This window comes from Pelodiscus sinensis, chromosome 11 (assembly GCF_049634645.1).
Source record: "Pelodiscus sinensis isolate JC-2024 chromosome 11, ASM4963464v1, whole genome shotgun sequence".
NCBI classification, from domain to species: Eukaryota; Metazoa; Chordata; order Testudines; family Trionychidae; genus Pelodiscus; species Pelodiscus sinensis.
In genome coordinates this window covers 24,488,213-24,514,867 of record NC_134721.1, presented here as the reverse complement: position 1 = coordinate 24,514,867, position 26,655 = coordinate 24,488,213, and the positions used below count along the sequence as shown (strand labels likewise).

The 26,655-nt window shown below is 43.7% G+C and overlaps 1 protein-coding gene across 5 annotated transcripts in view; it reads left to right on the top strand.

Moving 5' to 3' along the window:
* MGLL (monoglyceride lipase) overlaps window positions 1-26,655 on the top strand; it is a 128,159-nt gene that overhangs the window by 95,975 nt on the left and 5,529 nt on the right. For all 5 annotated transcript variants that reach the window (XM_014572069.3, XM_075938805.1, XM_075938804.1 and 2 more), the window contains 4 exons: window positions 8,687-8,823; window positions 11,548-11,658; window positions 20,070-20,159; window positions 25,344-25,559. In XM_014572069.3, the coding sequence (XP_014427555.2) occupies window positions 8,687-8,823; window positions 11,548-11,658; window positions 20,070-20,159; window positions 25,344-25,559 (554 nt within the window). The remainder of the gene's footprint in view (window positions 1-8,686; window positions 8,824-11,547; window positions 11,659-20,069; window positions 20,160-25,343; window positions 25,560-26,655) is intronic.

Here is a 26,655-nt window from a genome sequence, read left to right as displayed (position 1 = left end):
CACTGACACCATTTCAAATCTCGAGCAACTCCAGTAAACCAACAGATTTGCTGCAGCATAACTGAAATCAGTGTCTGTGCTGCATTTTCCCTGACCACCTAATTCTCCTGCAGTGAAATGTTCTAGAAGAAACTCTGAAAAACAATTCACTAAAAACCAGAGTGCAGGCTGCTGCCTTTGTCTTTGAAGGCTTGATTTACAGGAAAGGATTTAAAAAAAAATAGATATGGTTCTATGTAAATAAATAGATAAGTAAAGTGATGATGAAAGTCTACAAATATTTGAGGGATGTATGCTCCAATGAGGCACAGTACCATTTAGGAATGCCTTAAGGGAGATAACAGAGGGATAGAATGAAGCTATGATCGTGGGTTCTTTTGGGTTGTGAAATAATCTCCCAGGGGGAGAGGTGGAAGCATCGTCATCTGAAATATATAAAACTACAGGACTTAGTGGAAGGCCTCGTGGGATTTTTCCATCACTAATTTACATGTTCCCAGGAGGATCGGAGCTTTCCGTCCCCCAGCAAAGGATCACTTTGTGATGTGGAGAACAAACCAGGTTGTAAAGAGCACCAACGCATTGCTTCATTCTCTTTGTTCCTCTCAAAGTTTAAAATGAAAACTGCTAGCACTTTCTATTAAAAAAAAAATCTTTCAAAGGACCTGGTCTCTTCAGCAGCCTCTTTCTATATCTTGACCCATGTGGAGGTTTAACAAAGTGCTCCTGCACCCTTTAATACATCTGCGAGCTGTGAAATAATGTGACAGAGGCCCTAGGACCTGGGGAGGGTGAAGAGCAGCCGCTGCCATGATGGCTAATGCCCTGCTGATCTAATTTACTGTATTTAAAGTTCTGATTTGCAGCCCTGCTGAGAACCTGCAGCTCCCATTGGCTTCAATGAGAAGGCATCATGCTCTTTGTTAATCAGCTCCAGGCTGTCACCAGCAGGAGCTTCAGCTGAAGCACATAGCTTGGATCTCGTTGTGGGATGATGGGTTAGTTCAGTAATCACACTGCAGGGCAAGGGCACCATTTCGTTAAGGTGTGGGGACGGGGGAGGGGCAGCAGCAGTGCGCTCCACGACACAACTTGCTTTTCATCCCATTCCCCGGATGCTAAGGGAGTGAGGGGAAAGTACTTGCATTCCCCATGCCTGCCTCTTCTGCCTGACTGGTGAGCTCCCTTCAGGCAGTGTCAAATTCCATTCACCCTGTACTGAAGTGTGTAAAGCTGCACTCTGCATATTTGCTGAGCCTATCTGCAAATCTGCCAGTGCGTCAAGTCTCCTAAGGAGTGTGAACCAATAGCAGCTTGAAGGGTCTTGCTGACATCACTTTGCTGTATTTTTTCATGGCTCCATCACACTGGGAGGGAGAGGGGGTAGGGGTTAAAGAAGGCAAGGTGCTTGTAGGATGTGTGAGGATGCAGAACTGCACAAATAACGCCGGTAGGATGTCTCAAGAGGGGTAGCTGTGTTAGTTTGTGTCTGCAAAAACAAGGAATCTGAAAAGCAGTCATGCAGCACTTTAAAGACTAACAAAATAGTTTATTAGGTGATGAGCTTTCGTGGGGCAGACCCACTGGTGATCTGAAGAAGTGGGTCTGCCCCATGAAAGCTCAACACCTAATAAACTAGTTTGTTAGTCTTTAAAGTGCTACATGACTGCTTTTTTGTTTTACCAAGATCAGACTAACACACTACCTCTCTGTGGTATCTGAGTGGGTTTTACCTATGCAAGCTTATGCCCTAATGAATCTGTTAGTCTCTAAGGTGCCACGGGACTCCTCATTGTTTTTACAGGCAGAATGAACAATTCAGCAATTCCTTTCTCACTGGTGGTAGTTCTCACTCCATACCTCAAAAAGCTCCCTCTTCCACCCTACCTTCCAACTAGGCTAGCCAGCAGTTCCTCTTCTATAAAGATGTGTAACAGGACAATGCAACATGCATCCACACTCCACCTACTAGTTTAGGTTCCTTAGGGCTGTAAAACAACAGTCTAATTTCATCTGTTAGCAGGGCCATAACAGGACAAGATGAGCAAGGCAGCTGCCCAGGGTGCAAAAGCTGACAGTGCAGAAAAAGTGATAGGGGGTGCAAATATGCTTGCTCACCCCAGAGGCTAAAATGCCTATTTACATCTCTGGTTGTTAGGCTCAGGTGCTGGTGGCCTGTAATACAGTATTCAGAATGTTGGTCTATATGACCTGGTGGTCCCTTTTGGCCTCAAACTCCATGACTGTGACTCTTGGCTGAAATTCATGTGCCTGAGCCCCCATTCAGACTTGGCTGAGTTTGTCATCTGCTCCTCTTGCTGTTCTGATTTTGGACTCAGGTATACTTATAATCTGAACAGGCTGTTAGGGAACAGTTCTGCTCTGGCCATAGGGCGGAGATAAAATGGCCTAATGCTTATTTTCCTTTTCTAATGTCGGGGGGCTAAATTCCTGCAATTGTCTTTCTGTCCTTACTCAAGTAAAGCAACCAACATTTTGCAGTAGTGCTTTTTTGGGAGTAAAGAGGGCAGGATTAGCCCCTCTGATTTTAGGAATAACAATTTATAAAAAGAATAGTGACTGATTTATTTATAAAAAAATGTATGCAGCTGCACAGTGAGTTTGTACACTTACTTATAGCCATTGCATCATCACCTCTGTATTTGCATATGCAATAGTAGTAGTTGAGTGGGCAAATTAGACACACAATTGTGTAGGTATAATTTGGAAAATTAGGCTCATGGTATAGAATTTGTCTGGTGATTACATATCTTCCATTTTCAGCTTGTTCAGCTGAGTGTCTTGAAAGGCTTGTCATTAAAATAGCTGTGCCGTGTATGTTAGATAAAAGTTCTGAGCAAGGTGGCTTACTGGATATACGCTATTATTTCTCACCTCAAAGACAAACTCTCCAAATTGCAGAGCTATGGAGCATGTGATGTTTTTGTGACCCACTATTGTACTCCTCACTTTTGAGCATCATTTGCTTAGTTTCATCCTCCAGCCATTTCACAGGTATAGCTTTTTTCTGCACCAGCTTTTGTGAAACTGGCTTTTTAGAACCATTAGGGCAGATTCATCCCCTTGCACATGTTGGGTTTCATCAGGAATGTATTTGGCCCCTCCACTCTCACTAACTCCTCTAAAATCTGTAAAATTTGAAGGAGAAATATCAGGAGTTTTTACTATATTGATGTTTGGTGGTACCACCTCCTTTCATTTAGCTCAGAAGGTCTCGACTCCCTGGCCTGAGCAGTTGTCAGTTGGGAAATTCTAACTTTTAATGGACTCATTACCTTCCAGAGCTGGCTTGATGTCTTAGGGAGGTAAAGATAAAAGTGCAGCAACTGCTCTTAAAATAAAATGATAGGAAAAAAAGAATGTCTATAATGTAATCTATTTGGACTCTCTTACTAGCACTGCTGGATCAGTTCCAAAAATAAAAAAATATATATTAATTGGGGAGTCTGTTCTCCCTTTATTTCACATGCATTGCTCCATCACATGCAGGGGAAAATCCCCCTAGTTAGTTTTTGGTATGAGATCTGAGAGAAAGATACTCATCTAGGTGGTATAAAAACAGGGACAGGGAATCAGGACTCCTGGGTTCTACTCTTAACTCTGCTATTAAACCCCTGTGCCAGCTTGCAGAAGTCACTTAGCTAACAAAAAGACATGGGGACCTTATCTGTAAAACTGGAGATACTGACACGGCTCTGCCCCCAGCGGCAGTAGGATGGTTCATTCCTTCATGTTTGTGAAGTGCTGACACTTCTTTAGGCTTGCAGGGAAATGGTACCTTTAAAGTGTTACGACTGTCTATGTATCATTAGACAAAAAAGCCATTCACACCCCCTAGAGATGAAAGTAGATGCTATTTGTAGAAGCGAGGATTCTCAGAGGCACAAATAGTCCTGGGTTGTCTAACTTCCTGTGAAAGTCAATAAGCCATAGACACCTAATTGCCATTTGTTCAGTTGAAAATCTCCCCATAATGAGAAGTGGCCAGAAATAGTATAGACACTTCCTAGGTCAAGTCATCTCTCAGGATGCAGTGGCTAGGTTGATGGAGAAATTCTTCTATCACCTTAGAGAGACTTACCCTCTGGTGTAGATGCAACTAAGCACAACCCACAGCATACAAAGCTTTTTCACAATCCTGAGCAATATAGCTAAATCAATTTAATTTTTAAATATAGACCAGGTCTATGCCAGAAAACATTTGCCAACATAGCCATACAGGTGTATCTAGACTGGCAAGCACTCTTTAGAATAGTCACAGCTTATAACCAAAAAAATGTTTTTGATAGTATAACTTATGCCAGTTCCCTGAATGAAAAACTATGCCAATGTAAGAGTCACTCACTAACTGGCATGTCCCCTTCTGACTTAGCTACCTGCCATGCCGTGCCTATCTGACCCTACAGTGGTGTGCTTCATCTTGTGACTCAGCCAGCCCCTCTCCCCCATCCTAGGCAGTTCACTTTTAGTTCCTGCCCTTCCAAGGTAACAGTGTCCCACAAAACAATAGCCCATTGATTTTATATCAAGTCTTTGGTCCTTATATCAGGGCTTACAGGCCACCTTCCTCACAGCTAGAAGGGGAGGCCTCAACCTTCCCTCTCTTCCGGGTTCCTCCCCCAGGACCCTATAGCAGATAGCTAACAGGCTCCTTGCTGCCTTCCTCTGCCCCTGTCTCTAGGTGCTTTTCCCCAGCCCCTATCTCAGCTTACTCCTCCACAGACCTTCACCCCTTCCCCTGGGTCTGTAGAGCTCTTTGCAACTCCTGTACAGAACACTGCCTCCCTAGGGTTTCACCCTAAAAGCCTGAATGCCTCTCTGTGCATCTCTTCCCACCTGAAATTCATCCCCTTGAGTTTTGCTTCCCTGGCAGCAGAGCTCACTTTACACTGTGGCTTCCCAGGATCTCTCTCAATCCTTTGCCAAAGCTCCCTTCTTGAGACAGGATCCTAAGGCCTACTCTCTCCCTCAGCCTCCTGATTCCTTTCTAGTGCCCCGAAGGCCTGCCTTTATTAGTGACCATGGCTCCTCACAGGAAGACAGATCCTTTAATCAACTCCCCCACCCCATCTGGGACAAATCTTTAATTAGGCCTGACCCATCCTCCAGGTGTACTGAGTGCACTACCTGCTCTCTGGGTCTATTGAATTATTTTTGTATTACTGGGGCACATACATCCCATTGGAATAAAAAAAAGCACTTTATTTAATCTTTTGTAGAAATGAAGCCATGTATGGAGCTAGTGATGAGATTTATTTTAAACTGATGTTTTTAAGAAAGAATATGTAATACAAGTGAGTGCCTTTCCCAACCTGCTCTTGAAACACAGTCTACACATTGTGTAGAATCCAAACAGCCTCTGCCTGGTATTTGATTCCAAACACAGAAATTAACAACATAATATACAGTGTTGCTCACACTATGTATTGCCTACCTTTAAGATTCCTCCTTCTGGCTTGCTCAGCCCACACTTTAGATCCTCTCTTTCTAGCAGACTTCCTCTCCACCTCCCTAATATCCAGGAAGGTAAGAGACACCTGCATCATTAATCAGAAGGGCCCATTTAGCACTTCCCAGCAGGATCAACACCAGTGAACGGTGTGGGTGTTAGACATGGCCAGCCTGCAACATGGACCCAGTAATTTTTGTTTTCCCCAAATTTCCTTAAATGACAAATTACACTGAATAGAAACAGCAAGACTCTTTTAAAAAATAATTATATTCATTATATATGTCACACAATGTGTGTGGTTATGATAATCATCATATACATGCTGTTGTTTCTACAATGTGTGGTATACATTTCAAACCTTTGCATGCTATAAATTGGTTTTGTACGGTGCTTATGGATGTCACTAATCCCTCCCTCCTACTAAAGATACCATTGTTTCCATAGTAACTAGTGTACTTCAAAGAGGAAAAAAGGCAGAGGAGACTAAAAACTGATCAAAAACAAGACAAATACCGTGTGTAGCATAAATAGACTTTCTGTCAAGCTGGGATGCTGGGGGAGGGGAGAGTTGCATTACTACTTGCTTAGGAGAAGTGCTTTATCCACTCCTATGCTTGTGACCCGACAGTAAGGTAACATTTGAATTCAGATTTCTCATTGATGAAGGCTAGCACACTAACCCATGCCCCCAAAATAGCAGAAGGAAAGCTCAAGATAGATATTTCCAAATAGAACAACTGTTTCTAATAGAACGACTATTCCATTAGATAGTTCCAAATAGAACAACTGTGGCAAAATCAAAGATCAGAGTCCCGAGACTCCCAGAAGTTGGGAAAGTTTGTACACAAGTCTGAACCTTGCAGGAGACCTGCTGTCAGGGCTGTGCCCCATTCTGGAACTCCAAGTGCAGAAGGTGAGGGGCTGCAAGAGAGCTTTAAAACCTTGCCTGTATGGGCACTGGTTATAAAAAACTTTCCCTCCAGAATCATAATACACAGATTTTGGGGAGCCGCTGCCACTATCAAGTGCTTTTTGATCCCTAATAACCAGGGTTGAACACTTGAAATCACCTGAGGGGTACCCCAAGATCTTTTGCCCCAAAAGAGCTTGAAAAAATAAAAGAGAAAACCAAGCTGCATTCTCTGGTAGCTGACCCTTCAGTCAGAAGTATGCAGATACACACAGACTCTTTCAGGACACAAGAATCAAATAATCACCTTAAAAGAAGTGATTTTTATTACAGAACAGAAGATAAACTTGATAAAGCATACCTGATTGCTAAATGTTACAGAGCAACTAAGGAAAACTAATTTAAACAGAGAAAAACTCTGGCACAATGCTTAGATAGTAAAGGGGGAGGGAAGGCATAGGATCACACAGAGCAGTTCAAACCAAACTACAAAATAAAGAAAAATTACCCTGAATGCAACTGGATTCACATTTCTCTTTAATTACTTCTAATTTTCTCTTTGTTCAGTCCACTACCATGCCCATAATCCCTGGGGACTAGGGATGAGAAAGGCTTTTCGGACAGTTGACATGCTAGTTGACTAGTAGGTTCTCCCCGCATCTGCCTCTATCAGAAATAGGAAGCAAGGGAGGAAGAAGATGGGGTACTTCAAAGCAGCAGTGCCGCTTGAAATCTAGGGCCAGACCCCGGGCTCCATGCAGTGCTGCCGCTTTGAAAAGCTGCGTGCAGCCCAGGGCCAGCTGGGGTATTTCCAGACTGCATGCAGCATTTCAAAGCGGCAGTACCGTGTGGAGCCCGGGATCAGCTGCAGACTCCCCCACTGACTCTGGGCAGTGCTGCTGCTTTGAAATGCTGTGGGGAGCCCGGCATCAGGCTGCACACAGTGTTTGAAGCAGCAGCACCCCATGGAGCCCAGGATCAGCTGGAGTCCCCAGCTGATCCCAGGCTCCACACGGGGCTTTCAGACCTATGGCTGTTGCCTCACTTCAAAGGTGGAATTGCCCTATTGACTAATCGAATAGTTGATGCAAAATGCATTGACTATTTGATCAGTCAATTAGTTGATATTTAACATCCTTAGTGGGGGCATGGTAGTCCTGCCTGGATTTAAATCATTCTATGTCTCTCAACTCCTGGTTTATCTCTCCCACACAAAAAGAGCAGGCAGGGAACCTATATCCAATTCAAATTTCAACCCTCTATCTCGATTAGTTCTCCTGGCCCCTTGGCAAAAACCTTTGCTAGCTACCTGAGTTAATCCCTTAGTCACTGGGTGCTGGTCAGCACTCCTCCTTTCATTACACCGGCTTTGCCTATAATAATCTAATCCAATATCCCAAATCTTGTATCTCTCTAGGTATATCTACTGTGCCCCCCACCATAGCATCTGAGTACCTGCATCTTAATGTCCACAAACTCTGAACTTGGTACAGTATCTACTTTCTGTCTCCATAGCAGGCCAGTCCAAACTCCAGAACTGAACAGTCCTTGAACTTCAGAGCAGTCAAAGACTAGAGCTAAACTCTGTGGCTGTGTCTAGACGGGCAGGTTTTTCCACGGAAAAACTTGCCAGCTGTCTACACTGGCCGTTTGAATTTCCGCAAGAACACTGATGATCTCATGTAAGAATTGCGGAAATACTGTGCTGCTCCCATTCGGGCAAAAGCACTCTTGCGCAAATCATTTGCGCAAGAGGGCCAGTGTAAACAGCACAGTACTGTTTTCCGCAAAAAAGCCCCGATCGCGAAAATGGCGATTGGGGCTTTTTTGTGGGAAACCGCATCTAGATTGGCCACGGACGCTTTTCCGCAAAAAGTGCTTTTGCGGAAAAGCATCCTGCCAATCTAGACGCGCTTTTCCAAAAATGCTTTTAACGGAAAACTTTTCCCTTAAAAGCATTTTCGGAAAATCATGCCAGTGTAGACGTAGCCTGTTAGTCTGCTTGTTTCTACTGATGTGGAACCAACCTGCCAAGACAAGATCTGGGCAGCCATAAGTTTTCTTAGCTGTCCTGTGTGTTGTACTGTGTATTTCTATAGGACATGCATACTATCCATTCTGTAGGTATGTGGGATGGAGACTGTATGGGACCAGATATATGCAATGAGCCGTGTGTGTGCTAACCTACCCACATGTCTAGCACATTTGTGATGCACCCGTATCTGGCGTATGTAGGTGCCAAGTAAAATGTTACTATTGCTCTACTTGATGTAGCAGGATTGTTTTCCTTTCCCCCAACACAGTTGGCCATGGGCAGAGTGAAGGTGACCGCATGGTTGTGTCAGATTTCCACATTTTCATCAGAGACAGCTTGCAACACATTGAACTCATGAAAAAGGATCATCCAGACCTTCCAGTTTTTATTCTGGGGCATTCCATGGTAAGCTCGCGACACTGTACATCTTAATAATAATCATTACATCCATCTGCCACAGCAGTTCAGGTCCTCTTCTAGGGCAGGGATGGGTAAGAGCCCGTCAGCGGGCTGCATCTGGTCCACTTAGCTCTTTTTTCTGGCCTGCCCAGCAGTTCCTGGCCCTGCCCCCTAACGCATTGTCTGGGAGCTGGGACACACGAGTCCTTTCAACTAATTCTATTTAAAGGGCTCGCGCCTTCCCCACAATTTCCAGGAAACAGCTGAAAGGGCTCTGGCTCCCAGGCAACATGCTAGCTGTGAGGCCAGAAGCAGTGAGCCCTTTAAATAGCAGAATTTGAAAGGCTCACAGCTCCCGCTCCCTCTAATGTGATTCCTGGGAGCCCTTTCAATTCCAGCTATTCAAAGGCCCCGCCCTTTCTGCCCAAGGCCCCGCCCACCCTCCACCCACAACTACTTCAAAAATTATTGCCCACCCCTGTTCTAGGAGACAGAAATCATAAAGTAACAAACAATAGAACCTCAGAGTTATTATATGACTGATCAACCACATACATCATATAGAACCAGAAACATATAACCAGGCAGGAGCAGACAACACAAAAACAAGTACAGTTCTATGTTAAATGTAAACTATTTTTTAAAAAATAAAGGGAAATTTTAAAAAAAAGATTTGACAGTGTAAGGAAACTGTTTCTTGCTTGTTTCATTTAAGCTGCTTAAAAGTAGCATTTTTTTTCTGCATAGCAAAGTTTCAAAGCTGAATAAGTCAATGTTCAGTTGTAAAGTTTTGAAAGAAAACCATAACATTTTTTTCAGAGTTGAGAACAACCTCCACTCCTGAAGTGTTCTTAACACTGAGGTCCTACTGTACAAGCTTCCCCCCACTGCCTTGCCCCCACAGGGACCCTCATCTCTAGAAGGGACAACTTGAGTCACTATGGCCCATTTAGGCCTTGACCTTTCTGTTGAGATGAAGATGCTAATGAATGCCATTTGCAACAATGGGCTAATTCATGATTTACATCCCTACCAGCCCACTAAGAGGACCCTAAGTTCAACCATCTCATTCCTTGTGAAGCAATGAATAATTGTCAGAGAGTAACTTCTTTGATTTGCCAGCAAGCCGGCTTGTATTTGAACCAGTAACCAGGAAGCTATATGCTCTGTGTCCTTGTGAATGGACTGGGAATAAAACATGGAAACACACTGTAGCCTCATTCAGTTACACAACTGTACTAGAAAATGTTGAGAGGATTAGAGATGAAAAAACAAAAGGACTGGTTTTGTGAGTAGATTTTAAGTTAGATTTGGATGGTATAGGTCAGCTCTTGAGTATTCAATCAAGCAGTATTCTTATAGGTGTCACAGTGATTGCCCCATGTATACAAAAAATGAATAAGCACTTCGGGATTTAATCCCATGTTCAGATAAACAAGAATTCTGATCTAAAGTGCATGGCATGCTTTTAAGTGTTCACTGTGCTCTAAGCCTCTGTAACAAGGAACTAATTTCCAAGTACCAAGCCAAATAAGGTCATTGGGATTCTTCTTGCTGCTGCTCCATTTAAACACGCCAACGATTCTTCAGCAGTGTGTAAGTTCACCAAGCATTTTCCTTGACAACTAATCCTCTGTGATCTTTATTGAAAAGTGAGCCAAGCTCCTCCCCCTCTCCTCCAATTCCTACAGTTTCTGCAGAAGTCTGGCCTACACTTGGCTTGAAACTATATGGGAATATGCCACTGTTGAACTTGCTGCCCATGAGTAAGTCACTGATTGTAGAGCTCTTGCTCTGGGTGGAGGAGGGGATGAGGAAAGGGACTTTTGCAAGAGGATAATTTTGGGCCTATAGTAATCACCCAAATGTTTATGGTTTCTCTTCCCAGGCGGCAATGCTTTGTTACCCATGGGTACCTGTATAACTCCAAAAGACAGGGTACAAAAGTCTGCCTGCCTTTCTGCTACCTTTGTGTCCTACTCCCACTCATCTCCACACCTTCTGTCATGCAGCACCTCTCTGATCCAGTCCACCATGTCCCCACTGATACTATTTCCAAGTGGCATTTAATTTTTAGTCCTCCCCACAGAGACCTGTTCAAGCCCTGAACCTGCAAACACTTTAAACATGAATAATCCAGTTAAATTCATGGGACTGCTCATGCAAATACAGTTAAGCACATGCATAAGAGTTTGCGGGGCTGAAGCCAGAGAATGTGTCACCCTCATCCTCTAAAAACCATCCCCACAAAATAACAAATCTACCCTTTTACTTCTAGCTACTCTATCTTTTGCTTGCACAAAGGCTGGTCTACATTACATGGGAAGGTCAAAGTAAGATACACAACTCTAGCTACGTAAATTACGTAGCTGCAGTCGAGGTATCGTACATCACATTTCCATGCTGTCCACACAGTGGAAAGCTAATTGGAGCAAATGCTCTTGTTGGCTTCCCTCACTCCTTGTGAGGAGCAGGCGTATTGGTGCCAACGGGGGTGCCCTTTGAGTTCAATCAAATAGGTCTATACTACATCTGCTAAATCGAACCCCGGAAAATCAACCACAGCAGCATAGACGTGCCCAAAGTGTCTAGCCCACAGGAAGCTCCCTGGAATAGAGAACTGCCATTTGTGCCTGCCAGTGAAGCACCCAGAACATCACTGTGCTCTTCAAAAAGTAATGAATTATCATCTGTACTAGTGCTTAGTTGCCTCCCACTTTTCTATTGCAGGGAGGAGCCATCTCCATCTTGACTGCCTGCGAGAAACCAGACGAGTTTTCAGGCATGGTGTTAATTTCTCCTTTAGTTGTAGCAAGCCCAGAGGCCGCAACGCCTATCAAGGTAATAGCAGTGGGTGTCAAATAAAAAAAGCCACAAAAACAAAACAAAAAAACAGGAAAGAGAAGGACCATGTTGGTCTTGTGCTCAGATCTTTCTAAAGAAGCAACTGTAAAAGGAATCCTGTCTCTAACTGCAGGGTCCTACCTAGATCCTTGTTCTCTGCCTCATGTGGGATCCAGATATCACTTTCTTCCTCCACCAGCCCCTATTTCCAAGCAAGTGCTGTATATTCAAAAAGGAGAATGAATTGTGGCCTCTGGTGCAGGAAGATGTTTTTATTAGTTGAATCAGAAAAGAGAAGAGTGATTTAAAAAACTAGATGGTTAAATTCTTCCTGCACTGGAGGGGGGAGCATAGTCAGATCAGAACAGAGCATGAAGAGGCAGACGACTAGAGGCCCAATTCTGCAAGGCATCATGTATCCTCAGCACTTAATGACATCAATGAGAAAGGAGGGCTCTGGGCTCCCCATAGGACACACAGCACCTCGCACAGAAAGGCTCTAAAACTCTAGAGGGAAACAAAGGAAAACAATCAAGTAATTTGTCCGTTATTCTCAGGAAGGGCTTGAAAGCTGGTAGCTTTTATTGGTGTTTATATCTCCCTTGAGCTATTGTTGTGAGTTCTAGTGCCAGAACCTTCACCATGTGCATCCTCTTTTGGTAGAAAGAGTTTGATGTTGCCATGGTAAATGATGATCAGAGGGAATTAAGAGTGGTCCAGATCCCACAGTCACTGCTGCCATAGACAGGGATGTGAACGTGCAACTGTGTACATGGTTAACCAATGAGACAGGGCTTACCAGTTAATGTGCACAGTTACAAGCAGTTCTCCCCGCCATGCTGCTGCTGCCTCTGATACAGAGGCAGCAGTGCAGGGAGAGGATGAAGGAGCCAGCTTCCCATGCTCACTGGGATCCCTGCCCTTCCCCCATGCTGCTGCCTCTGATACAGAGACAGCAGTGCAGGGCAGCAAGTGGGAGACACCTGCCCCGCATGTAACCATGTAACTGCTGAAATATTCAGTGGTTCCACGATTACTTAACTCAATGCATTTTGATATCCCTAGCCACAGATCAGAGCTTAACCAGCCACATACACGGTAATGGGTACAGAAGAGCACTGCAACTGGAGGCATTCTAGCATTGGAGGACAGAGTCAGGCAAAACAGCTCATGGGATGATGAAGGAGCACAAGTAGGAGTGGCAGCCACTATACTCTTTAATAGAATTCAGACTGTGTTATCCCTGTGCCCGATGACTCCCTCACATAGAGAACAAACTCACTCACTGCTCAAATGCACCTTCCTCCCTTCTTGCTCACTTAGGGTATGTCTAGACTGCGTCCCTCTGTTGGCAGAGGGATGCAGATTAGGCAGGTCGACGTTGCAAATGAAACGGAGATTTAAATATCCTGCGCTTAATTTGCATAAAAAGGGCCGCCGTTTTTGCTGACTCGGCACTTTGTCGGCAAAAAGAGGCAGTCTAGAGGGGGATCTGTTGAGAAAGAAAGCCTTTTTCGACAGACCCCTTATGCCTCCTGCAAGGAGGTTTACAGGATCTGTCGAAAAAGGCTTTCTTTCTTGACAGATCCCCCTCTAGACTGCCTCTTTTTGCCGACAAAATGCTGAGTGGCCATTTTTATGCAAATTAAGCACAGGATATTTAAATCCCCGTTTCATTTGCAATGTTGACCTGCCTAATCTGCATCCCTCTGCCAACAGAGGGATGCAGTCTAGACATACCCTTAGGTAAGAGCAACCAGAATTTGGCCCTGTGTGTTCAAACACATGCAGGATGAAAAGAGCAAGGAAGCAAGAATTTTTTTTTTGATGGCACGAGGAGATGGAACAAGGGGGAATTGTATAGAAGTATGAAAAGAAAAATGTACGATGAAGAGCAGAAAGCCTGTCCTATTAAGCCCTAGAATCTGTGTCCAAAGGGAACTGGCAGAGGCTGCATTCCTTGAAATATTTATAACTAGATGGAATAAAACCTTAGAAAATGTTCTGTAAGGAAAAATTCTGCACCTGCATCCCACGGGTGGATTAGTTTAAAGATAGATAAAAATCAATTATTTTGTTTTAAAAAAATCAGATGAAAAAACCTATCTAAAGACAGTTTTAATTAAGATACATCATAGCTCACAGATATTGCATCCTGGAATAGGGATTATAAATTCTAATTCTCATATATTGTATGAGACAATATAGTCATGTGATGTTTAAGAAAAGTTTTGTAAATGAGTTCCATTAGTTCATGGATTAGGGGTGCAATCTTATGAGGCTCCAGAGGCTTTTGTATAGATTATTTAAATTAATCTTCCTATCTACCCAGTGGGACTCACTGCTTAGACTTCTAGAACTTAGAATCAGAGATGCTTAGTTTTGCAGTTCCCAAACTGTGGATTTGTGTCTCCAGAGATAACAAGCTTACTAACAGCAAAAATGTTTTAAAATAAATAATATATAGAGATGAGAAGTAACAAACCTCAACCCTATTGTCCTTCTGCAAATTTGTGTACACAGAGTCAGTCCCTTACCTCTCTGAAGTGCAAAGTTTCAAAAATGTCACTGAATAAATGATTGTTGGGGGCAAATAGATCTGGACGAGGAGAAGTCTGGAGATAAATGTAAGAAGGGAAGGATAGGCAGCAGAAACAAACATTTGAGCAGCATATTCCAGAAGTCTTGAGGTCTTTCTGATTGTAGTCTTCGTTGATTTGAGATGTATCATACCATTCTCTCACTAGAAGGGAAAAATCTATAATGGCAGCTGGCCATAAAAGAGACCAAGTTTGGGAAAATGTTAATGAAGTTCCTCTACCTGTGAGTAAGTCAGGCATAAGTGCAAAATGCAAACAGCACAACAAAGAAATGCAAGGCCTGGTTTCCCAAATGGAACAACATCATGAGAAGTGTCCTTCTCAGGAGGAAAGTGCGTTGAAGATGATGAAAGGAACATGTCTGAACTTGCAGGATCTTCAGGTTGGTAAACTTTTTTATTTCAAACTTCTTTCTTAAGGACTGCCTGTCCTCCTCCTGGACTACTCTTGAATTCTCATGTTTGAGGGGAAAAAAAAGTAGTTGATATAATTGTGATAAAAAATAAATAGCTGAAATAAGCAGTTTCTCCTTTTACAAATTCACCATTAAGTAGTACTGAGTATCAGTGAATGCAATGAGTAATACTACATGAGCAGAATGGTAATAATAATTAAATAACTCCCTTGACTTATTTTGTTTAGGAGAATCCATCCTCAACATACAGGATTCTGAAGACTATCCACCTTCAAGATCACCATAATTTTCTATAGTTTCAGAGTTATCTGCCAATGATAGTGTTTCAGTCACATCATGTGTGTCACATAGCCACAGTATGTTACCTGTAGCAAAAAGAAAAAAAAAACCTCCATCATCCAGAACCAACCACAGATAAGTTTGTGATAAGAACATCAGATTACAAAAAGAGGTAATTGATGAAAAAAATTGCCTGGTTTCTTTATGCAACAAATGCTCCTTTTCTTATGTATGGAGAAGCGCCACTTCATTTACATGGTTCAGTCATTAAGGACAGGATACAGTCCACCCAACAAGGCAGATATCACAGGCAAATTACTGGATAAAGTGTATGAAAGAGAAACTGAGCAGTGTGCAAGAAGTCTAGAGAGTAAAATTGTTAACCTGAGTTTTGATGGATAGAGCAATGTCCATAATGATCCTGTTGTATGTGCTTGTGTGACAACAGAAGAAGGGAATGTCTTCTTTACAGAAGCAATTGATACATCAGGACATGCGCACACAGCAGAATACTTACAACAAGTAGCAGAAAAAAACTATAACAAACTATGAAAAAAATCCAATGTCTAGTACACAACGTGGTCACAGACAATGTTGCAAATGTATCCAAGATGAGAAGAAATTTAGAAGAGAGTGGAGTGAGTCCCAAGCTAATAACATACAGTTGCAGTGCTCATTTGATGTACCTTTTCATCTGATGTAGCCAAAGACTTCAGTATTCCAGAAATAAAGGCTAATGTTGTTGAAATTGCAAAATATTTCAATAACAACTACTTTGAAGCAGCTGCCCAGAAAAAAGTGGGAGGAACCAAGCTAACTCTCCCACAAAAAGTGTGATGGAACTCAATAGTGGAATACTATATCAAGAACTGGCCTAATCTGATGACAATTTGTGAACAAAATCATGAAAAAATAGATAGCACTGTCACAGCCAAAGTTCTCAACATTTGGCTTCAGAGAAATGTTGGACACATGCTGAGTGCCCTGAGGCCTATTTCTGTAGCTTTGAATAAAATGCAAGGAAATAGCTGTTTTATTGCTAATGCTGTTGACATTTGGAAGGAATTGTGTGAGATCTTAAAAAAGAGAAATGTGCAATGACAGAGTCAGATTACCAGTATTAAAAAACAAATGGGACAAGCACTACCTCCAGCTCATTTTCTTGGAGATATTCTCAATACTCGGTACCAGGGTCAAACCTTAACTGCTGAAGAAGAGGAGTTGGCTATGACATTGCCATCCAGCGATCATCCCTCGATAAAGTCAATGATAATAAACTTCAGAGCTAAGGGTGCACCATTTAAGTAACATATGTTTGATGATGATGATTTTTAAAGAAAGTCACACCAGTGAACTGGCGGAATTTGCTTAAGCACTTGGAATCAGAGGTTGTTGAAGTGATAGTCTCACTTTTAACAACAGTAGCTTCTTCTGCCAGTGCAGGAGGAATATTTTCTTCCTTTGGACTAATTCATTCCAAAATGAGAAATCATTTGGGACCTGAAAAAAACAGGAAAGCTGGTCTTTCTTTTCCAGATTATGACCAAACAGGAAAGTGAAGGTGAAGACAACGGAGTTAGCTACAGAAGTCAATATTTTAAGTTTCTCGTGTTGACCTGGCTGACACAGTCGATTTAATTTTTGTTTGTCAATATTTCATTTAACTATTTTAGTTAAAAACAATTTTAACAAAAACAACCTTAATTTTAAAAAACTTGAATATTTAACTAAATTCAAAAATTCATATGCTTGTTTTGTTAAGATATTATATATTTGCTGTTGAAGAAAAAAATCCAGAATACATAATATTGTTGTTTTAATTAAATAAAACAATTGAAATGTCTGCCTGGAGATGTTTTTCTCCTAATACAGCATGGCAAGAAAATCCTCCAAATATTAACGATCAACCTGTTGAATTGGAAATAGTTCAACTCCCAATGACTTCATAAATATCTTCTTCAATCACCTTTGGTAAATGAAATAACCAAACATTCACTCATTTTCTGATGTAGCTGTAAAACTAATCAGAAACATTTTCAAAATAAATCACTTTTTTAAAACGTATAGTGTACACCTTCTAAAAATGAAACCCACATCTGTCTCTGAGTTGTGAAGAATATGTATTAAAGTTATAACAACCAAGAATGCACTTTTATATAGAAAACCATGATTAAATCGAGTCTTCCTCACTAGTGATTTAAAACATGATTTAAATCAATTTAATTTAAATCAAATCCACCCTGATTAGATGAGACGCAGTGAGATTTTTCCATTTCTAACTTGCATGACGTGTTCCAGTTCTCTAATTCCACTTGGCCTTTACTGACCAGGCCTATTTATTTTCCTTTGTGGTTGGACATCAGCTGGTCCCAATAAAATTCTTACAACTTCTCTGATCACTCAAGCCTTATTTTCACACACCAAAATTGCACTGATTTGCTTAACTTTAACTAAATCTGGGTTTTTTTAAATGATTTAGTTGAACTGGAGTAAAACCATGTGGAGAAACTCTTATTTGGTTTGAAAGGGGTTTATTTCTATTTAGCTTACACCTGTTCTTAATCAATTTCAGATAAATCAATATAAGACCAGTATATATATTGGTTTAAGTCCTTTGCACCAGGCTAACTAAATTGGTTTTAAATCACATGTCTTTTAAAAACACATACAGATTGGTGTGTAACAAGCCTTTAGACTCAAGTCACCTTTTTCCAGGCCAGTCTGGGATCTCACTCTTAGCCCTGGTCTACGCTAGGGAGTTATTTTGAAATAGCCCCCCTTATTTCAAAATAAAAAGTGGAGTATTCACACTACCAAGCTCATTATTTCAAAATAATGGGCTGGTTATTTCAAAATATGTATTCCTGCTTTCCTCGGGGAATAAGCTTATTTCAAAATAGTTATTTTGGGAGTTAATATTTCAAATTTAGTTATTTTGAAATAATTTCCTAGTGTAGACAGGCCCTTACAGACTGGAGTGGACAAGAGTATTGAATGGTTTGCCATACCTAGCTGGATGTACTCTTCACTTCTCTTTTGTCCCAGATCAAAACTGCATAATTTCTGTCTTATTGAGTCTGGCCTGCCAACCACTCCTTACATAAATCATATTGCATCAGTTGCTGATTTAAAAGGAGATAAAATGTTCAGCTATCAAATATAGCTAGGGTGTTTAGCAACAGTCTTTTTAATTAAAAGCCCATTGTGTTATAGACCGTCACTGTGGCCATCACAAATCAATAATGCCAGATTGGAACCTTTTGACCTTTGAAGCTCAGGTTTATAACATGAAAGATTATTTTTCCAGTGGCAATGATCTTGACTCTTAGAATCACTGAGCTATAAGCCATATTGACTGAAATTTACAAGGATAATGTGACTTTTCACATATATCTAGAATTCCTTATGAGTATGGTCTCAGAGTATCTCCTTATCACAGTCAGTCAGTCACTTTGATCATTAGATTAGTTCTATCTGTGCATAAGTAAGATCTGTATATGTGCACACAGAGGATGTGCGTGCGGACATGCACAAACAAACCTGGCCTGATTCTTCTCTCGTGCTGTTGTAAATCAGGAGTTTCTCCACTGAAGTCAGTGAGCTGCACCAGTGTAAAATGGTGAGATCAGAACTAGATCCACTGTGTTTCTTTACTGGTTTGTTGCTGTTGACTCAAGCTGGCAAGACTCAAACTGCTGTTGAGTCAAGCTCCAGAAATGTGGGCAAGCTTTGAGAAGATGTCCAAACCATGTGCTAAAGGGTAGGTAACCAAAGCATATGAAGCCATGACAACAAAAAGTGAGCATCATTAGAGTAGTATGTGCTCACATGTGGGGAAATTCAGGTTCACTTTCTCTGTAAAACTTACATAATCTATAAAGGGATCCCTAAGGGTATAAATAAACATACACATGTGCACACGCACACAGCAGATAACATATCTTAAATTAAAAAGCCAGAGAAAAAATGGTTCCTTCACTAGGCATGAATTTTATCTGAAATTATGAGCTTGTGTTTATACCTATGATAGCAAATTCATTCCTGGTGCAACTTCATTGACCTCTTTGGAGCTCAGTTTGGTTCATGGGGTTTGAGTACCAATGGGGTATTCAGTGTACAAGGTAAAACTTATATATGCCCCTAGGAATGGGGGTTTCCTGGATATGTACTATGAGCCTTCACTGCTTGCTCCTTTTGGAGAATTCTAATTGCAGCCTGGTAACTTTCCTTTGTATAATATCTTTGATACAAGAGCATCAGACAGTCCTATGTAATGGATTACAGCCTATGCTTACAATCACAAGCAGAATATGCAGAGTACAAATTAATCTTGCAAGTAGTATCTGTGGATACAGTAGAACAGTACAAAGGCCAATTACCCATTGTCATCTTTTCTAAGTGATGACCACTTAATTAGAAGATGGTTATCAAAGATCAGAGAAGAATCTTGCATGGGGGAGGGGACTGTGGAATGTTATTGAAATAAAGGTTGTTCTTTCTGATGCTAGTGCTTTCAAGCTCAGACTGCGAAACGCTTTTGTGTTGGATTCCCAGGAGACAAACGACTAATAGATTTCCTTAGTCAATGCATGCACATTTTACTGTTGTTTATTTGCAGACTCCCTGGAGAACGTGCTTATCAAAGGGAGTACAGGCTAGGCAACTACTATAAATTGCACAGAATATCACTTAAGTGCTGTAGCCTGAAAATCAGAACTGAATAATAGTGGGAAGGGGCAGCAGCAAGAGCAACACTGCCAGCTCCATAAAACAATGAATGCTGCTCTCCCTTAGCTAGCTGCTTAGGCCAAGCCTTTCCCACATGGACTTGATCTCTCATCTACACTGGGAAGAAATGCAGAGTGCCGTGTCAGGGCAGTTGTGAATATTTCTTATTATTGTGCCCATTCTTGTAATTAATGTTGGCGGATGTGACTGTCTAAATTCTTTTGTTTCGTGACAGTTTTGTAAATGTAGAGCCAGATCCCCAGCTGGTGTCTCATTGGCACGCTCTGACTCCCATGGTGCTATGCCAGTTTATACCAGCTGAAGCGTTGGCTCACCTATTTCTTCTCCTGGCTGCCCAATTAATTTATTTCATTCACTTCCCACAGGTGTTTGCAGCTAAAGTGCTCAACTTGGTTCTACCAAACCTGACACTGGGAGCGATAGACCCAAATGTGGTTTCCCGGAACAAAAAGGAGGTGAGGCTGTCCATATCATTGTAAGTCATTGGGATGGTGGTACACAGCCCCAGTGCTAGCCCTTTCTAATGGGGCTAACTACTCTAGCCAAATCCTCAGCTAATGGAAATGATAACTGTGCCCATTTACACTAACACAAAATTTGGCTCATGGGCGGATTAGTCCAATCTGGAACTATTCATTCACCACCAGATCAGTGCACTCTGACTCCATGTCTTGTTCTGGGCAGAAATGTGCTGTATGATGGTCACTATGGCAAAAAAAAAAAGAGGGGACCCATAATTCACCACCGGCACCCTTACTACAGAGCAGCTGCAGCCGCTTTAAACAGCAGGCTTCTAATTGCTATGCAATCTGGGCAGAGAGGAGAAAGCGTTGCGTACTGTCCCCACCCCCTAGTGAAATCCCTCAGCTCCCATTGGCCAGTTTCCAGCCAATAGGAGCTGAGAATTTTGCTGACGGCAGAGGCAACAAATGAAGCTGCCTCACTCTCCCCCTCCCTCTCTCCCTGTGCTACAGCAGAGCCACATGGAGCAGCCCACCCAGCACACAGGCAGGGAGTCTGTCTCAGGTTCCTGTAGAGCTACTAGCTGGGAGCTGCCTAGGTAAACGCCTCCCAGCCAGAGCCTGCCTCTGACATCCCACTCCCTCTTTCCCCTCAACTACCTGCCCTAGGCCATCATCCAAACCCTCTGTATCCCCTCTCCCCACCTCCTCCAGGTCACAAATCCCTCCCAGACCCTACATCCCCTCCTACACCTGTCCCCAAGGCCAGAACCCTTTCCTGCATGCATACCCCTCCCTGACCCTGCACTCCATTCCCGTGTCCCATGTCACTGCCTAAATCCTCTGCACCCTCTTTCCCCCCTTCTCCCAGGTCACAACTCTCTCCCAGACCCTGCATCCCCTCCCTCATCCCTTCCCCAGGCCAGAATCCTCTCCTGCACCCATAACCTCTCCTGGACCCTGCATCCCAAGTCCCTGTCCCAGATCATAACCCCCTCCTTCACCCAAACTCCTTCTCAGACCCCACACTTCCTCCTGCACCCCAGTCCTCTACCCAAGCTCTCTTCTACACGCCACCCGCTGTCCCAGACCCCACACTCCCTCCACAGAAGTGCAGCCCTTGACCACTTACCAAAATCTTGGTGTGGATCCCCATTAAAAATTATTGCCCACCCCTGGTGTAAGGAAAAACAGAATAGAGGGAAAGGTACAATAAAATCATAAGCAGGAAGAATTATATTCCTGGGCTGTAAAGGAGAAGAGAAATTATACCAGGTTTATAAAGTAAAAAGGTCATCAAAGCCACTGCCTATATATTAGGAGGCAGCATGCCATCGCTGTTACAGCAGGGATTTCTGGGTTTCCCTGCCTGGTACTGCCACGGACTTATTAGGTGGCTACATTAACTCAGTGTGCAGGAGCTGCTGGATCCCAACCCACGCAGGCTGGGAGCCAGCAGCCCCATGCAGGGGGCCAGGGAGGGCTGGAGCAGCCCTCCACCTGCAGCTGGGCCATGGACAGGGAGCTGCTTCTAGGCACAAGTTAATTGTTACTCGGTAAGCATCACCCTTATTGGATAACTGTTTAACTGGTATAGACATACCCCAGGAAAGTGGGGCCCAGTTAGCAGTAACTAAGATTGAGGAAAGAACAGGAAACAGAGGAAGGAAGCAGAAGTAACCCAGGGTACATCTACACTGCATCCCTAGTTCGGACTAGGGATGCAAATGGAGACAACCGAAGTAGTTAATGAAGCGGGAATTTAAATAATTTAACATGACTTCTCAAAAAATGAGGAGTAACGTTAGTTTGGACTAAGGGCTTTAGTCCGAACTAATGCATCCCGGCGCGCACTTCCTGGTTCGAATCAGCTGTGATTCGAACTAGCACGCCGGCGAGATCATGTTAATGAAGCACGGGATATTTAAATCCCCGCTTCATTAACTACTTCGGTCGTCTCCATTTGCATCCCTAGTCCGAACTAGGGATGCAGTATAGATGTACCCCCAGTGTTTTCTAGACAGAGAGCGCAGATATGGGAGTAGGAGAAAGCTTAAAGGAAGAGATGAGCCAGGATTTACAGGCAGAATGAAGGTAGGCAAGGGGGGAAAGAGGTAGAAGTGACTGATGCAGAGCCTGGAACATCACTCCAGTTTCTCTTACCTCTCCCTACCACTTAATCCTAAACACACCCAAGATTAATCTAGATAATGTCTTTAAGCCTCATGCCCCACCTCGTTAGGAGTGGAAAGGTTTTCCCAAGACATGCCCTGTGACCTGCCTTCACCCCATGCCCAGGTCATTAACTCTCCATTAAGGGTTGTTTTCCCTTAGCTGTTTCATCCCTCTCACAATGTCCATCATTCTTAAGGATACTCCTCCCCATCTACACTAAATATCTGTCTGCCCTTCAATAGCTAAAAATTCCTTGTTGTTTTGGGGCGGGAGACAGGGGGAAAGAAGAAAGAAACCCATTAGGCCATCTCTTAGCATTTATGGCACTACTCAGGGTGAGGAAGGGGAAGCACATATGAATTAATCTACATTATTTCACTCCCTGGGAAGGGAATGTCTGTCAATCCAGCCACCCACCCCTTTTGATTTTTTCCCTGGAGTCCTTCATCTGTTGCTTTCAGGGAAAAAACAAACTCTCAAAGCTGCGTTGCCTTAGTGCAGTGCTATGACACGGCTCCAAACAAATAACTCCCCGATTAGGCTGCAGTCAGTTGCTAAGTAGCCAGAGGAACCCTGTGCCTTTGTTTCAATTGCAGATGAAAAGTCAATGGGTTTGGGTGAAAATGTCAGGTTATATCCAGCTGTTCAAGTGAGAGTTGACCAAATTAGATGGACTGGGTTCTGGCTAATGGATTTAATTTTCTCCATGAGCCCTGTCCCCAAGGGGGTGGTTCCAGCTCACGAAAGGCAGCCTCTCGGGAGTTAGACAGTGTGCAGAACAGAGAAGATGTGCAAAACAAGTGGGGCTGTATCTCACAAGAGTATTGTCCTACCAGAAAAGGCTGCCTGTCTGTTGGGGAGGCAGATGAGGTTGGAGGTATCTAAAGCAGCCGGGGTGTCGTCTCAGAGCTGTTCCAGAGAAACCTTCCAGCCACTGAAGAGTCTATGTAGTTCAGCATTCTCAATGCTGCTTGACTTCTCTGGGAGCCAAGGATGCTACTGCTTGCTCACATCAGGCCCCGACAGCTCAATCTCAGCCAGCATTTCCCCTTCCCAGTGGGTGCTGCCAAGCATTTCCCAGGGGCTGGGTCTCAGACCCTCAGGGTTGATGCGTCATTTGTCTCTCCCTCACTTTGGGGTCCACTCTAGCAAGCTCTAAAAATGAATTTCCAGTGATGGGGATTAGGGACTTGCCATAACAAGGGAATTAGGCTAATGCTCTGTGCAGGACCAGGGCAGGGCCTGGCAACGGGACTAGAATCCAATGGATCCTGCAGGACCATCACCAGAATAGCAGGAGCAGGATTAAAAAATAGCTCTGTGTGCCCATAGCCGGGAGTTCTGCCCCGCCCTGCAGGACAGGAGCGGTCGCAGCAGGGTGGGAGCAAGGCAGGTTTGCCTTCAAACTCCATTTCCCCCCCTGAGGCCTCTCCACCGCACTGAGCCAGGAGAAGCGTATGTTTGCTTCGGGCCAGAGCCTGGTAATGGGGTAATCCAGCCCTGAACATGGCGACTCATCTAGAACCTTCCTGTGGGCCCCTGGTGGGTCAGGACCCACTGTTTGGGAAACGCTGCCATAGAGAGGGAAAATGGGGCATCCTTTAGCCAACCTACAAAAAATATTTTTTTCTAAACCACATCAGACTTAGAGGTATCAGCGGCTGTGCCAGGGATCCACTTGTAATCAAAACGCTCTGGCAAAGATGAAGACGGTAAGCCTACGTAGACTGCCGAAGCTCACGTCTCTGCATACAGCATACAAATATTTACTGCCAATAGGCCTGATGCAGCAACAACCCCGTCCTTCCGTCCTAGCTATCCAACCCTGTGATGATTCGTCCTGTGCCTGCTTTCCAGCACTCTTCACACCCAATTATTTGTGCTGACTCTCTGCTCTTAGCACACCTGCAAGAGAAGGACAAAAATTGGCAAGTGACAGACATGCTGAGGGGTGGAGGGTGGGGAGGGGAGTTCCCTAATGGCACTTTATATCGTAGTTTAAACTAAGACAAACGCTGCCAGTCAGGAGCCAAGGCCCATACCTAGTGAGCATGCAAAGTGCACAAACTGAAGCTACCTTCATCTTTAATACAGCGAGGTGGCCCATGGAGACTACCAGCTCCTACAGGCAATGCTCCAGCTTCAGCAGAGTAGCCTCCATTGAGCTCAAGACAACATAAGATTCATCATCTTTGCAAGCCCCATTGCCACATACACTCTTTACACCAACACAGAGCTCCTCATTTTAGTGGCTCTTTGCAAGCAGGAGCTAATCAGTAACTACCACCCTCCTGCGAGGCTGGTAATATCCTTACTCCCATTTTGCAGGTGGGGAAACAGAGGCAAGGAAAAGTATTGTGACTCACGAGAGGTCACTCAGCACAAAGACAGAACTGGTTCTCAGGAACTGCTCACATCAATATCATATTTGTAATAAGGCCGAAGGAAAAACTGTTCGGGGAGGGGGGAGAGAAAGGAAAGGGGATGGCCACCTTTAGTGGTAGGAGATAAGGACAGAGCATGAGTAAATGCCCAGAGGAGCTCCTTTCTTCAATATCATTGACTGAGGCTGTGGTTTTGGATCATGAGCATTTTTCAGCGATGTAAGACAGACGTTTGGTTTAGCCTAATTTCCAGCTGCACTAGAATTAACGGGCACTGGCTACTCACTGGAGTTATCACATAGGGCAGGGATCATCAGTAGCCAGACTGTGGATCAAACCTGGACCATCAGGTGCTTTTGAATGAACCTTGAAATCTATCTCTCTATTTTTGACATTGTAGTTTATTATTTTTTCTGGAGTTGCACCTTGAGCAAGAAATTTGGACCTTGACCAAAAGTGAATTTACTACCCCGACTGAGGGCGAAATGGCACAGTGGCCCACAGGGGTGAGAAATGGTTAGCCTAAGCAATTAATAGGAAGAGCCTCATCATACATGAAGGGCTTTGCCTTGTATTTTCAGGACACCTGCTAACAATGGATTTCTCTCCCCGCATCCAGGTTGAATCTTACACCTCTGACCCCCTGGTCTACCATGGGGGCATGAAGGTCTCCTTTGTCATCCAGCTGATGAACGCCATTGCCAAAATAGAGCGATCCCTGCCTAAACTGACTCTGCCAATCCTGGTGCTACATGGTTCGCTCGACAAACTCTGTGACATCAAAGGCTCCTACTTACTGATGGACACCGTGCAGAGTCAGGACAAAACACTCAAGGTCACCTTGCTGCTTTTATTTGAAGGGTGTTATGTTGTGCATATTGGCCTCGGCTTTGCTCAGTGTAGGCGTAAGGATTGGACTGAGTCACCGTCAGAGCAGGTGTCAGGTGCTGCTGACAAAGTGCAGAGCGTAGGAAAAAGTGTCAGATTCTGGGAGGCACTGAACACTCAAAGGAGTTGACTGAACTTGGCAGGCTTCCAGGATTGGGTGCTTAACCAGGTAACCCAGTGCCCCCAAACTCTGGGACAGCACAAGCTGCTTTCATGCCAACCCCACCTCACTGTGTAAAAAGGTACAGCGAGAACTTTCCAAAACACAGCTGAACAAAAGCATCTGCTCGTTTGGAGAGAGCACACAGCTGATTAACCAATTGTTAGCACATGAATGAGCTTGAAAGGGAGACGGGGAGACCAAGCAAAAGCTTTTGTCATCAGAAAAATAACTGTCTATGCCAACCATCAAAAGAGTGAAATTACACCCAGGGCTGTGGGAACGCCTCCCATTGTGTTTACATGCCAAGAGTGTGATTAGTATTTCTTGCCTCTCATTGGGTTGCAAGCTGGATATGCTACAGTTGGTTCACGGGGAGCATGGACTGGCAAGTAGACTCTGAGGGAAGGGTTTTATTCACTGCTTAAGCGCATGAAGGCAGCCCTTGCAGGAGATGTGTGCTTCTCAGCCCTTGCAGGAGATGTGTGCTTCTTAATTACTGTATAGTAATTAAGGTAAGAGTGACACTGGGTCTGCCATGGCTTTGACTCCCTTCCTAGAAGGCTGTAGTCAATGGAATGCCCTGCCTGGGAGCGGTGGGCCTTGATTTGATAACATCCATGCCATCGCTAGAGATTGCCTTTTTAAATGCCACTTGCAGCAGACGGTATGGAGCAGCATGGGGCCCTCCCACCCGCTGAACTTTTCTAATAATGAAAGAGTGACTGGAGCGGGGGCCCTGGAGCCAGGCTCTGCCACAGCCCCACTGGGTGCCCAAATCACTGGACGGCAGAGCTATATTGTCTGTCTTTCGTCCAATGTCTATAAGTATTTATTCACCGTGGAATAATGATGGGGCTAGAGAAAGAGAGGAAGCGAGGAG